The 14,778-nt window shown below is 45.4% G+C and overlaps 1 protein-coding gene across 1 annotated transcript; it reads left to right on the top strand.

Annotated features, from left to right (window-relative positions):
- Positions 1 to 3,460: 3,460 nt before the first annotated feature.
- On the top strand, positions 3,461 to 9,754 carry LOC310872698 (uncharacterized protein; the record flags this gene model as incomplete). Its single annotated transcript, XM_083784741.1, has 4 exons — positions 3,461 to 3,511; positions 5,315 to 5,455; positions 6,690 to 6,768; positions 9,626 to 9,754. Exons 1-4 carry the CDS (start codon positions 3,483 to 3,485, stop codon positions 9,752 to 9,754), a joined length of 378 nt encoding a protein of 125 aa, XP_083640867.1. The 5' UTR covers positions 3,461 to 3,482.
- Positions 9,755 to 14,778: the final 5,024 nt, after the last annotated feature.

Raw genomic sequence — 14,778 nt, 5'->3', positions numbered from 1 at the left:
ATATACTCCATATCTAAAGCGTGCTAGCCCGGAATTACCTTTTTGGTCCGGTTGCTAAGCAACGCCTCCGTCACCAACAGCTATGGGTTCTTTACAACTCCTCTCCGTTTACCTCGGTTTCAAAGCCCCGTGACTCTGACACTATGAGCGTTTCTGGCGAGAGGTAAACAGCGTGCGCTAATGCTAATGCCACAGCTCAGCTATCGTTTGCTGCCACCTAGCGGCACAGCTCAGCTACGTTTTACTGCCACCTAGTGGCACAGCTCAGCTACGTTATACTGCCACCTAGCGGCACAGCTCAGCTACGTTATACTGCCACCTAGCGGCACAGCTCAGCTACGTTTTACTGCCACCTAGTGGCACAGCTCAGCTACGTTTTACTGCCACCTAGTGGCACAGCTCAGCTACGTTTTACTGCCACCTAGCGGCACAGCTCAGCTACGTTATACTGCCACCTAGCGGCACAGCTCAGCTACGTTATGCTGCCGCCTAGCGGCACAGCTCAGCTACGTTTTACTGCCACCTAGTGGCACAGCTCAGCTACGTTATGCTGCCACCTAGCGGCACAGCTCAGCTACGTTATACTGCCACCTAGTGGCACAGCTCAGCTACGTTATGCTGCCACCTAGCGGCACAGCTCAGCTACGTTATGCTGCCACCTAGCGGCACAGCTCAGCTACGTTATGCTGCCACCTAGCGGCACACAAAGACTTTAAGCATGCCTCTCCAAAATAGCCAAAATGGCGCCCCTCACTTCACACAGGTGTTTTTTTCCTTCTTATTTTGACGAACAAACCAATAGTGGTGCCACGTTTTTAACCCTCCTGTGCGTGCGTGTGTGTGTGCGTGCGTGTGTGCGTGTTAATCTTTATTTATTTAGGAACACCCCTTGAAATACAGCAGCTCATTTTGGAGAGGGTCCTTGCGTATGCAGTCGATACAAAACAATGTGTGTGTGTGGGAGTGTGTGCGTGTGCGCGTGTGCGTGTGTGTGTGTGTGTTCTTTGTCCTTTCTATTAGTAACGCCCGACGCCCAAGACGAAGTTTGATCCAAAAGACGAAGTTTATTGATATGAAAACCGGAGGCATCGCTCCACAGCCTGGGATGTTGCGTAAGAGTGGGACGTCATCGAAAAGGGTCCCCCCCCTGTTTAACGGAAATCTTAAAACGTTAATAACTTACGATCTAAGCAGGTGCATGAAAAAAATCTTTAAAAAAAACATCCTGTGTTAGACGGCCCTCCGCTGTGCAGTCGCTAGTCGCAATATATTTATTCTTACCTCCCGTTGTTGTCGATCGCTTTTAGAGTGGTGTGGCTATTGTTAGCTGCTACACACACATTCACAACAACATCCGGTCCGTCGGTGTAACTGAGGGGGACACCTCCGGTTACTTAAAATGTAGCCTCGGAAACCCAGACCACATTGTGACTGACAGGCATCAGTGTTCACATTGAGACCCTGTCTGTCCCACATTGTGACTGACAGACATCAGTGTTCACATTGAGACCCTGTCTGTCCCACATTGTGACTGACAGGCATCAGTGTTCACATTGAGACCCTGTCTGTCCCACATTGTGACTGACAGACATCAGTGTTCACATTGAGACCCTGTCTGTCCCACATTGTGACTGACAGGCATCAGTGTTCACATTGAGACCCTGTCTGTCCCACATTGTGACTGACAGGCATCAGTGTTCACATTGAGACCCTGTCTGTCCCACATTGTGACTGAGAGACATCAGTGTTCACATTGAGACCCTGTCTGTCCCACATTGTGACTGACAGGCATCAGTGTTCACATTGAGACCCTGTCTGTCCCACATTGTGACTGACAGGCATCAGTGTTCAAATTGAGACCCTGTCTGTCCCACATTGTGACTGACAGACATCAGGGTTCACCCTGTTTGTCCCACATTGTGACTGACAGGCATCAGTGTTCACATTGAGACCCTGTCTGTCCCACATTGTGACTGACAGGCATCAGTGTTCACATTGAGACCCTGTCTGTCCCACATTGTGACTGACAGGCATCAGTGCTCACATTGAGACCCTGTCTGTCCCACATTGTGACTGACAGGCATCAGTGTTCACATTGAGACCCTGTCTGTCCCACATTGTGACTGACAGGCATCAGTGTTCACATTGAGACCCTGTCTGTCCCACATTGTGACTGAGAGACATCAGTGTTCACATTGAGACCCTGTCTGTCCCACATTGTGACTGACAGGCATCAGTGTTCACATTGAGACCCTGTCTGTCCCACATTGTGACTGACAGGCATCAGTGTTCAAATTGAGACCCTGTCTGTCCCACATTGTGACTGACAGACATCAGGGTTCACCCTGTTTGTCCCACATTGTGACTGACAGGCATCAGTGTTCACATTGAGACCCTGTCTGTCCCACATTGTGACTGACAGGCATCAGTGTTCACATTGAGACCCTGTCTGTCCCACATTGTGACTGACAGGCATCAGTGCTCACATTGAGACCCTGTCTGTCCCACATTGTGACTGACAGGCATCAGTGTTCACATTGAGACCCTGTCTGTCCCACATTGTGACTGACAGGCATCAGTGTTCACATTGAGACCCTGTCTGTCCCACATTGTGACTGACAGACATCAGGGTTCACCCTGTCTGTCCCACATTGTGACTGACAGGCATCAGTGTTCACATTGAGACCCTGTCTGTCCCACATTGTGACTGACAGGCATCAGTGGTCAAACTGAGACCCTGTCTGTCCCACATTGTGACTGACAGGCATCAGTGTTCACATTGAGACCCTGTCTGTCCCACATTGTGACTGACAGGCATCAGTGTTCACATTGAGACCCTGTCTGTCCCACATTGTGACTGACAGGCATCAGTGTTCACATTGAGACCCTGTCTGTCCCACATTGTGACTGACAGGCATCAGTGTTCACATTGAGACCCTGTCTGTCCCACATTGTGACTGACAGACATCAGTGTTCACATTGAGACCCTGTCTGTCCCACATTGTGACTGATAGACATCCGTGTTAACATTGAGACCCTGTCTGTCCCACATTGTGACTGACAGGCATCAGTGTTCACATTGAGACCCTGTCACTAGGTGTTCTCGTGAGGTGTACAGTACGTTCTACTGTATTTTATGACCCTTAATAAACATTTGGCATTGTATCACACAATAACACACTGGTGTTTAGGTTTTAAACGCGTCACATGTTCCAGGGATTTACAGTGTAGGGATGTCCCGATTGCGTGTTTTGGCCCCCGATCCGATTCCGATCATTAGAAAATGACGTGATCGATTGGCCCCGATGTCCGATCGATCACCCGGTCCGATCGGGACGACGACCACCGCGATATTGATTATTGATGGTTTGTTCCGCTGTGTGTTTGTACTCAGGGTTTGACCTGGTTGACCTTCATCCCTACAGCTGACCTTTGACCTCTGATCACCTGACTGCTGAACTTTGACCTCTGATCACCTGACCATGGTATTCCACTACATCCCTGCTCTGGAGTAAGTGTCTCTCTCCTTCAACACCAGCCCATTTAATTCTACAAAATGTCTTCTAAATCATGACAGTTTTCAGTGGTTCTCAACCTTTTCCATGTCGAGAACCCCCTAGAATGATCTGTATTTGGCTGCGGACCCCCCATCTGAATATATGTAGTTCCAGGGACCCCCCATGTGAAAATATGTAGTTCCAGGGACCCCCCCCCCCCCCCCCATCTGAATATATGTAGTTCCAGGGACCCCCCTCCCCCAAGAAACAAAGATTTGAGTTAAAAACGTTCACTGTGAAAGACTATATTATTCAAAGATTTGGGCCACATTTTCACTATTTAAAAAAAAATATGGCAGATCTACAAGCTCGTAGCACGGCACCAAGCCTATGTATAAAAAGCCAGCTGACCACAGTATAGTGGCTACCAATCGACTCCAGAATTAAATTAAAAAATGTATTAATTACTTATAAAACTCTTGGGCTGGGCCCAATGTATTTAAGTGAACTGGTGCACCCCAAGGTGAATATGAGACACCTTAGGTCTTCAGACAAAGGTCTTCTCATTATCCCCTAAGCCACTAAGCTGCGAACCAACGGAGATCGAGCTTACGCATTTGTTGCTCCTACGCTGTGGAATGACTTGCCACTCTGCTTGAGAAACGCTGTGTCTGTTGGCATCTTTAAGAAGCTACTGAAAACGCATCTGTACCGCAAACATTTTGGCTTGCTCCAGTGATTGCTTAAAAATTTTATTGATTTTTGTAGTCATCAGGATGATATCGTTATGTCATGTTGTAGTATTGTTTTGTAGTCATCAGGATGATATCGTTACGTCATGTTGTAGTATTGTTTTGTAGTCATCAGGATGATATCGTTACGTCATGTTGTAGTATTGTTTTGTAGTCATCAGGATGATATCGTTACGTCATGTTGTAGTATTGTTTTGTAGTCGACACAGGATGATATCGTTACGTCATGTTGTAGTATTGTTTTATAGTCATCAGGATGATATCGTTACGTCATGTTGTAGTATTGTTTTGTAGTCGACAGGATGATATCGTTACGTCATGTTGTAGTATTGTTTTGAAGTCATCAGGATGATATCGTTACGTCATGTTGTAGTATTGTTTTGTAGTCATCAGGATGATATCGTTACGTCATGTTGTAGTATTGTTTTGTAGTCATCAGGATGATATCGTTACGTCATGTTGTAGTATTGTTTTGTAGTCATCAGGATGATATCGTTACGTCATGTTGTAGTATTGTTTTGTAGTCGACACAGGATGATATCGTTATGTCATGTTGTAGTATTGTTTTGTAGTCATCAGGATGATATCGTTACGTCATGTTGTAGTATTGTTTTGTAGTCATCAGGATGATATCGTTACGTCATGTTGTAGTATTGTTTTGTAGTCATCAGGATGATATCGTTACGTCATGTTGTAGTCATTGTTTTGTAGTCGACAGGCAGGAACAACAGGCGGCAACTTTATTGAGGGAAGAGGAAGGTTCCTTCCTTTTCCCTCAATAAAAGCTCTCGTAGCCTGTATTTTAGATGAGAAAAATCGGTTTGAGGGAAAAGGAAGTTGACGCCTGTTGTTCCTGCCTGTCGACTACGACCCCTCCCCTCCCCTCCCCTCCCCTCCCCTCCCCTCCCCTCCCCTCCCCTCCCCTCCCCTCCCCTCCCCTCCCCTCCCCTCATCTCCCCTCCCCTCCCCTCCCCTCCCCTCCCATCCCCTCCCCTCCCCTCCCCTCCCCTCCCCTCCCCTCCCCTCCCCTCCCCTTCCCCTCCCCTCCCCTCCCCTCCCCTCCAGGATCTTCATGGCCATCCTGGGTTTTGGTTTCACCATCATGTTCTGCACAGCGTTCTGTCGGGTCTGCCATCGCTTCAGAGAGCAGCAGATGGAGAGGCAGGCAGAGAGACCGCCATCCGTCTACTTCATCCCCTTCCCCAGGTACAGTAACCCCTCCCCCAGGTACTGTATACAGTCTACTGTACACTATCTCCTCCCCCAGGTACTGTATACAGTCTACTGTACGTTTGGACCAAACAAATAATTACAAAGAAGAAAAACAACAAAAAAAGTTTTTTTTTTCTACTTTCTAATTCTTTGTTTGTTGTCACGACAACAGTTGTCTTTGTCCGCGGCGTAAACGACTTTAAAAAAATACTTTCTGAAAAGTCTATGAGGAAAATGAACGGGGGTTTCATTTTCCGGGTCTCTCGAGGGGGCGGGGCTGCGACGCTCTATAGAGCGTCGCAGTCCCGCCCCCTTTAAGAACAACGAGTGGCCCAGGAAATAAATCCCAATGCATTTTGCCCATAGGCATTTCTTAAAGTATTTATTTAAAGACGGTTACGCCGCGGACAAAGCCAACTCGGATCGTGACAAATCATGACAATGAACACAATGTTTTGGGGCCGATCAAATAATTTATAAGAAGAAAAACAAAACAAATAGTGTTGCCTCCTGCCTTTATTTTCTTCTTTCTAATGATTTGATCGGCCCAACATATTGTGTTCATTGTCATGATTTGTCACGATCCGAGTTGGCTTTGTTCCGCGGCGTAACCGTCTTTAAATAAATACTTTAAGAAAAGCCTATGAGGAAAATGAACGGCGATTTCTTTTCCGGGTCTCTCGAGGGGAGGCGGGGCTGCGACGCTCTATAGCAGGGTTCCCCAATTAATTTTCCTCAAGGGCCATATTTTGACTAGCGTACCAGGCTGGGGGCCGAGTCTGCACGTGCGAGGTCGAGGTCTTGCCCTGAAAATTCATTTTCAGGGCAAGACCCCATTTGAAAAGGATGCCCAGTTTGACATGCATAGGCTACTGACCCCCATTTAATGCCATTTATATCTGGGACCCTAAAAAAAAAAAAAAAAAAAAAAAAAAAAAAATCTTTCATGGGCCACAAGGTGGCGCTCTGTGGGCCGCAAATGGCCCGCGGGCCGCCTATTGGGGAACCCTGCTCTATAGGCTGATATCCACAATAAGCCACTCCCACCTACTCATGAGTTACTTTTTGAGGGGTGCTAGCCCTCCTATGCTCAGCTTTGTGTGTGTACCCCGTAGCGATGATCTGATTGGATGAGCGCGTATATGATCACACTTAACCACCTCTCTCTCTCTCTCTCTCTCTCTCTCTCTCTCTCTCTCTCTCTCTCTCTCTCTCTCTCTCCGTGTAGGGGCGTGTCCCTACCTCAGGGCGAAGACCTCTACAGACCCCCCCCCTACAGTGCAGCCCCCCCACCATCATACAATGAGGTAAGACCCCCCCACCCCCCCCCCCCCCACCATCCAGTATATATACCACACCATTCACACACACATACATACACACATACATACACACATACATACATACATAGGTATGCGGTCTAGCTTAAACTTGGACTCAGGGGGGTGGACGCCTCTGCCTTGCATAGTCCCCAGTGAATAGGCAGTAGGCCCTTCACTGGTAACCCTTTTTGGACTTATTGTCTCCACCAGGCCGAAGGCATGTGGGGAGAGTATGTTTTGCACTCCGTCCGTCCGCGTGTGTGTCCGTGTGTGTGTGTGTCCGTGAACAGCTAATCTCGGCCACCGTTAACCCGGTCGATGCCATATTTTGCACACACACTCCCTGGATGCCAACCATGAACCTCTGCCCCAAACTTTCCAGAACGGCCTGTTATAGCGCCACCAGGAGGCCGCTTTGTGCGAAACAAGTTTTTCAATGCCATATTTTGCACACACACTCCCTGGATGCCAACCATGAACCTCTGCCCCAAACTTTCCAGAACGGCCTGTTATAGCGCCACCAGGAGGCCGCTTTGTGCAAAACACGTTTTTGCACAGTACACCTACAGATTTTGTCCAAACATCACGCAAATTGGTACACAGTCTCTCTAGAGCCATTCAACGAAACGGGTCTTTCAGATTTATCAGACTCCATCCTGATTGGTTAAGATTGGCTTCCAAAGTTCACAGGAGTGCTCAGTTTCAAACAAAATGCTGCAAATCATGAACACATCGCGTGATTTCCGTGAAATTGTGCACCCACATTCCCACTAGGCCGAGGACGAAATGCCACATGAACAATTTCAACTCAGCCTCAAGGTGGCGCTATAACTGGCCGAAAAGTGTTTTTACCTCTAACTGCACGGATCTGTGGATAACCTGGTGGAGACCTGTGCCCGGAAGGGCACTTTTTCTAGTTTTAAATATATGAAGGTATTGCGGGCAGGAATTTTACCAAAAAGCCCCCCCTTTTAAAATACATACACACATACATACCTACATACATACATTTCAGAAGTTTTAGCAGTTTTTAAGGACCCACTTTTAGGCCAGTGCACCAGAGCAAACTCTTGCCTTTTTTAAACCCTACCCATTTTAACCAAATACATACATACATACATACATCTCTCTCTCTCAATTCAATTCAATTCAAAAAAGAAATTTCAATTCAATTAGCTTTATTGGCATGAATGTAATAGCTACAGTATTGCCAAAGCATGAAGTTCAACAAAAGAACCAAACAAAATAAAATAAATAAAAAATATAACAGAAAACAAGCAAATATAGAACATACATTTTCACAATAAAATATGAATATACTCTCATACCGGTCAAAATGTACAGTAATAATTGTGTCCGTGGTGTGTCGAGATGGTCCGTGTCAAGATAATTGTCACATTGTGTATATTTCTTCTAAAATGGTAAATGGTGCATTTATATAGCGCCTTTATCCAAGATTGTGCATTACATTCACCCATTCACACACCCATTCATACACCAATGGCAGCGGAAACCATGCAAGGCACCAACTAGCACATCGGGAGCAATTAGGGGTTCAGTGTCTTGCTCAAGGACACTTCGACAGTAACTCTGGGGGAGCCCGGGTTCGAACTGGCTGCCATCCAGGCACTCTACCCCTGAGCCACCGCCGCCCCCTTCTAATTAAGTGTCCCTCATTGTGTTGACATGCAGTCACATACTGTGCAGCCTCTCCCTCTCCCAACAGAATGAGTTGTTTGTCATTGTCATGCAACTCTAAACTTTGGGATCAACAACTCAAATGTATTAAAATATGTGGTTCTTATATTATTATATTTATTACATTTAATTAGAAAGTGTGTCTCAGTCTCTACCTCAGCTGAGGTACAGTGACCACAGACTCTCTGTTCTGGAGGTAGGTAGGACTTCTTGTGTGGTCCTTTCTCTGTGGCCAGACTGTGGTCACTCATTCTGTATTTGGTCGTGATCTGTCGCTTTGACCGTATACAGATACTCAGCCAGTTTATATTCATGTTTTAGGGCCAGATAACAATTAAGTTAGTTTTGAGTTTTTTCCAGATATGTGTATTTTATTAGTTTAATAATTTGGTTGACTCTAATTAGTGGTTGCAAAGCAGTGCTGGTCTGAGGTTGAGGCTGGACACTGTTCTGTGGTAGCTGATCAATAAGTCCAAGGACTAGTTGGCAGAAGGGACTCTTTTGGGGTTTCATCTCCATGGGATTGCAGGGCCTGGAATCCCAGGCTGTCTTGGGGGCTTGATTTAAGGTGTAACCAAAATGTTAGTGTTCTTTTCCTGATGTTAATAATTAATGGGTAACGGCCTAATTCTGCCCTGCATGCGTTGGTTGGTGTTTTTCTTTGGATGTTTAATTATGGACCTACAGAATTCTGGATGCAGGGTTTCTGTGGGATGTTTGTCCCATCTAGTGTAGTCCTGGTGTCTGAGAGGACCCCAAACCTCACTGTCTGTCCCATCTAGTGTAGTCCTGGTGTCTGAGAGGACCCCAAACCTCACTGCCATAGAGAGCAATTGGTTGGATAATGCTGTCAAATATTTTTATCCAAATTCTTACAGGGATATCAATTTGATAAAATGTTCTCCTAATAGCATAACATGCTCTGCATGCTTTCTCTTTTAGTGCATTCACTGCCAGACCAAAGTCACCTGAGGCACTAATCTGTAGTCCCAGGTAATCGTAATACAGGGTGTGATCTAATGGTGTGTTTCCTAATTTAAATTGATAAATTGTCTCTCTCTCTCTCTCTCTCTCTCTCTCTCTCTCTCTCTCTCTCTCTCTCTCTCTCTCTCTCTCTCCCCCTCCCTCCCTCCCTCCCTCCCAGCTGGGGCTGAAACCAGACGATCTTCCACCGGCCTACGGGGAATACGTTGGCGTTTCCATCCGCCCCGTGATGCCCACCCCACCCCCCCCTCCTCTGGCGGACATGGTACATCCCAGAGCACACTCCTAGAGGGGGGGGGGGGGGGGGCAGCGCCACGGCCTTTCCAGATGTTTGTCGTGAATGACACTGTGGGCTCCATTTTCGTCACCGCCAGTCCACAAGCTCACGACGTGTGAATGTAGATTGGCTTTAGTTGAACTATTCGAAAATGTTTTGCAAAATAGTAAAAAAAAAGAAAAAGAAAAGGCAAAGAAGTTTAGGGATAAGGGGTTTATAGCGGTGACGAAAATGGAGCCCCGATGGGTCCTATCCTCCCCTTACCCCTTACCCCTTACCCCTAAAAGTCTTTGCCTTGTTTCTGTGTTTTATAAAACATTTTAAAATTGTTCCTCTAGGGAAGCCAACGTACATTGACATGTTGTGAGCTTGTAGATCGGCTATTTGAAGTATTCAAGCAGTCCGCCTAGAGGCTTGCAAATATTAGAGATGTCCCGATACTGTATTGGTATCGGCCCTTTCGGGCATATTTGGTCATATCGGTATCGGTGAATATGCCAGTCTAACCAGTGATCCCACACAGGGGTAAGGGGTCGACACTATGCCAGTCTAACCAGTGATCCCACACAGGGGTAAGGGGTCGACACTATGCCAGTCTAGCCAGTGATCCCACACAGGGGTAAGGGGTCGACACTATGCCAGTCTAACCAGTGATCCCACACAGGGGTAAGGGGTCGACACTATGCCAGTCTAACCAGTGATCCCACACAGGGGTAAGGGGTCGACACTATGCCAGTCTAACCAGTGATCCCACACAGGGGTAAGGGGTCGACACTATGCCAGTCTAACCAGTGATCCCACACAGGGGTAAGGGGGTCGACACTATGCCAGTCTAACCAGTGATCCCACACAGGGGTAAGGGGTCGACACTATGCCAGTCTAACCAGTGATCCCACACAGGGGTAAGGGGTCGACACTATGCCAGTCTAACCAGTGATCCCACACAGGGGTAAGTGGTCGACACTATGCCAGTCTAACCAGTGATCCCACACAGGGGTAAGGGGTCGACACTATGCCAGTCTAACCAGTGATCCCACACAGGGGTAAGGGGTCGACACTATGCCAGTCTAACCAGTGATCCCACACAGGGGTAAGGGGTCGACACTATGCCAGTCTAACCAGTGATCCCACACATAGTGTCGATTATTATAAATATTATGCTCTGTTATCCGTATTAGGTATCGGCAAAACACAGGAATTGTGGGATCGGATCGGGAACGAAAAAAGTGTACCGGGACATCTCTAGTAAATATTATAAAAAGTGTACCGGGACATCTCTAGTAAATATTATAAAAAGTGTACCGGGACATCTCTAGTAAATATTATAATAAGTGTACCGGGACATCTCTAGTAGATATTATAATAAGTGTACCGGGACATTTCTAGTAAATATTATAATAAGTGTACCGGGACATCTCTAGTAAATATTATAATAAAATGTACCGGGACATCTCTAGTAAATATTATAATAAGTGTATCACGGGTTGGAGTCTTGATCCCAACAACCTTCCCCCTCCCATCTCTCTCCCCGTAATGCTGTATAATGTATATCTATCAATAAAGGCAAAAAGAAAAGACCCAAAAATAATAACAAAATCGAAATAGTAAAAAAAAAAACTGGCTGTGTGTCAGTCTGTCTGTTTTAAGAATTATTATATTGATGTCATGCCATCTAAGTCCACAAGAGGGAAACGTTTTAATTCCAAAGGGAATTCTCAATCCTGACAGTTTTCTGAAATACCTCATGTTTCTGTATCAGTGGTGCTCAATATTTCATGTCAAGGACCCCAAAAATTATATGTAATTGCATGGCCGCCGACCCCTCCCCCCCCCCCCCCCCCCCCATCTGAAAACATGTTGTTACAGCCCCCCCCCAGAGCAAAGATTTGAGTTAAAAGCATTTGCTCACGCACGCATTTGCTCACTGCGTGCCTGCCTGCCTGCCTGCCTGCGTGCATGCGTGCATGGACAAATGGAATACGGGTCCATTTAAAACCCATTTTGGGCGGGAACCCCTTTTGGTGTTAGCATTATGCTATGCTTTAGTTATTGAAAAATAGCAGATCTACAAGCTCATCATCACTGACATAGAAACATAGCTTTTTCAGAAAACTGTCAGGATGTAGAAGACATTTATAGAATCTGATCTCAGGTCAGAATGGATTAAAGAAGTAGTGAAAATACAAACTTGTTTAAAAAAATAAAGAAAATAAATTTTATTTTTTTATTTATTTCTTCATGAAATTCCTGAAAAAAAGATGGAAAAGAACAGAATATTTGTTTCATTCATGACAAACATTTGCTTTGTTTGAGCATGTTCATTATAATTTTTTTGTTTGTTTTGAAGTAATAAAGAAAATGGTGTCTACGACCGTTTGGTGGGTATCTCTACAGAGATGGCGTTTTGATATAAACATTAAACATTAAAATTGAAATCACTTCTTGCACCACATACAGTATATTATTGTCTCAACCATTCGGTTTTATAATGATTAATATGATAATTATTTAATGTCTCAAGCATTCGGTTTTATAATGATTAATATGATAATTATTTAATGTCTCAACCATTCGGTTTTATAATGATTAATATGATAATTATTTAATGTCTCAACCATAAGGTTTTATAATGATTAATATGATAATTATTTTAATGTCTCAACCATAAGGTTTTATAATGATTCATATGATAATTATTTTAATGTCTCAACCATAAGGTTTTATAATGATTAATATGATAATTATTTTAATGTCTCAACCATTCGGTTTTATAATGATTCATATGATAATTATTTATTGTCTCAACTGTATTCATAATCAAAACCGTCTCTATTATTGAGTAAAAAGAAAAGTGGGTGAAATTTGTTTTTGTGTCCATCGTGTTATTTCTATTCCAAGAAGCGAAGAAAAGGAAGAAGAGGTTCCCAGGTCCGTCCCTGTGGGACTCCTCCAGAGATAGAGGTTCCCAGGTGGGTCCCTGTGGGACTCCTCCAGAGATAGAGGTCCCCAGGTCCGTCCCTGTGGGACTCCTCCAGAGATAGAGGTTCCCAGGTGGGTCCCTGTGGGACTCCTCCAGAGATAGAGGTCCCCAGGTGGGTCCCTGTGGGACTCCTCCAGAGATAGAGGTTCTCAGGTGGGTCCCTGTGAGACTCCTCCAGAGATAGAGGTCCCCAGGTCCGTCCCTGTGGGACTCCTCCAGAGATAGAGGTTCCCAGGTGGGTCCCTGTGGGACTCCTCCAGAGATAGAGGTCCCCAGGTGGGTCCCTGTGGGACTCCTCCAGAGATAGATGTCCCCAGGTGGGTCCCTGTGGGACTCCTCCAGAGATAGAGGTTCCCAGGTGGGTCCCTGTGGGACTCCTCCAGAGATAGAGGTTCCCAGGTGGGTCCCTGTGGGACTCCTCCAGAGATAGAGGTTCCCAGGTGGGTCCCTGTGGGACTCCTCCAGAGATAGAGGTTCCCAGGTCCGTCCCTGTGGGACTCCTCCAGAGATAGAGGTCCCCAGGTGGGTCCCTGTGGGACTCCTCCAGAGATAGAGGTCCCCAGGTCCGTCCCTGTGGGACTCCTCCAGAGATAGAGGTCCCCAGGTGGGTCCCTGTGGGACTCCTCCAGAGATAGAGGTCCCCAGGTGGGTCCCTGTGGGACTCCTCCAGAGATAGAGGTTCTCAGGTGGGTCCCTGTGGGACTCCTCCAGAGATAGAGGTCCCCGGGTGGGTCCCTGTGAGACTCCTCCAGAGATAGAGGTCCCCAGGTCCGTCCCTGTGGGACTCCCCAGAGATTGAGGTCCCCACCAGAGATAGAGGTCCCCAGGTGGGTCCCTGTGGGACTCCCCACAACTGCAGCATCACTCCCAATCTTCCGCCGTAGTCTGAAAACCGACCTTTTCAGACTCCATCATGGCCCATAGCACTTACCCCACCCCCTTAGATAGCATTTGATACAGACTTATAGCATGTTATGTAGACAGCACTATAATTGCATTGTATGTAGTCATAGCACGTCATAGTACATATGTATAGCATAGTATAGTTTCATTATATAGATATTCCACTCTTACGTTTCATGATAAATGCTTTTTATGTTATGTATTCCCATGCTTTTTTGTTCTTGCTTAATGTAAATCGCTCTGGATTAAGAGTGTCTGCTAAATGCCTAAATTGTAAATTGTAGTAAGTAAGTAATAAGTATAAATCGGGCGTTACGATGCCATCACGGTGCCAAAATGACTAAATCAACTGTAGATTTAGTGGTAACCCTTCATTTTACGGTACGGTAATTACCGTTATTACTGCATAACTACTATGTAGTTATGCAGTAATTACTAGGTCATTACCAAGTATTTTCCCTGACAACTACTAGGTAATTACCCTGTATGTATAACTATTTACTGTATAATTACCTGGTAATTACATGGAACTTACCATGGTGAATGATCCACTAGTTGCCAGGTAATTACCAAGTATTTTCCTGACAACTACCTAGTAATTACCCTGTATTTATAAGTATTTACTGTGTAATTACTAGGTAACTACCCAGTATTCATAAGTATTTACTCTGCTACCATGCAAGTTACCCAGTAGCTACTAGGAAATTACCAAGTATTTTCTTGACAACTACTAGGTAATTAACCTGTATTTATAGGTTTTTACAATGTAATTACCAGGTAACTACCCAGTATTTATAAGTATTTACTCTGCTACCAGGTAAGTTACCCATTAGGTACCAGGTAATTACCAAGTATTTTCCTGACAACTACCAGGTAATTACCCTGTATTTATAGGTTTTTACTATGTAATTACCAGTTAACTACTCAGTATTTGAAGTATTTACTCTGCGGCCAGGCAGGTTACCCATGTAGACCCTATAGGTAATTACCAAGTATTGTCAACAACTACCAGATAGTTACCGGGTAGGTATAAGTATTTACTGTGTACTTACCAGGTAACTACCCAGTATTTATAAATATTTACTCTGCTACCATGTACCCAGTAGCTACTAGGTAATTACCAAGTATTTTCCTGACAACTACCAGGTAACTA

Source organism: Protomyctophum parallelum (genome assembly GCF_964188405.1).
Source record: "Protomyctophum parallelum genome assembly, chromosome: 15".
Lineage (NCBI taxonomy): Eukaryota > Metazoa > Chordata > Actinopteri > Myctophiformes > Myctophidae > Protomyctophum > Protomyctophum parallelum.
Note: the sequence above shows the minus strand (reverse complement) of the source record. Positions and strands in the feature narration are given on the sequence as shown.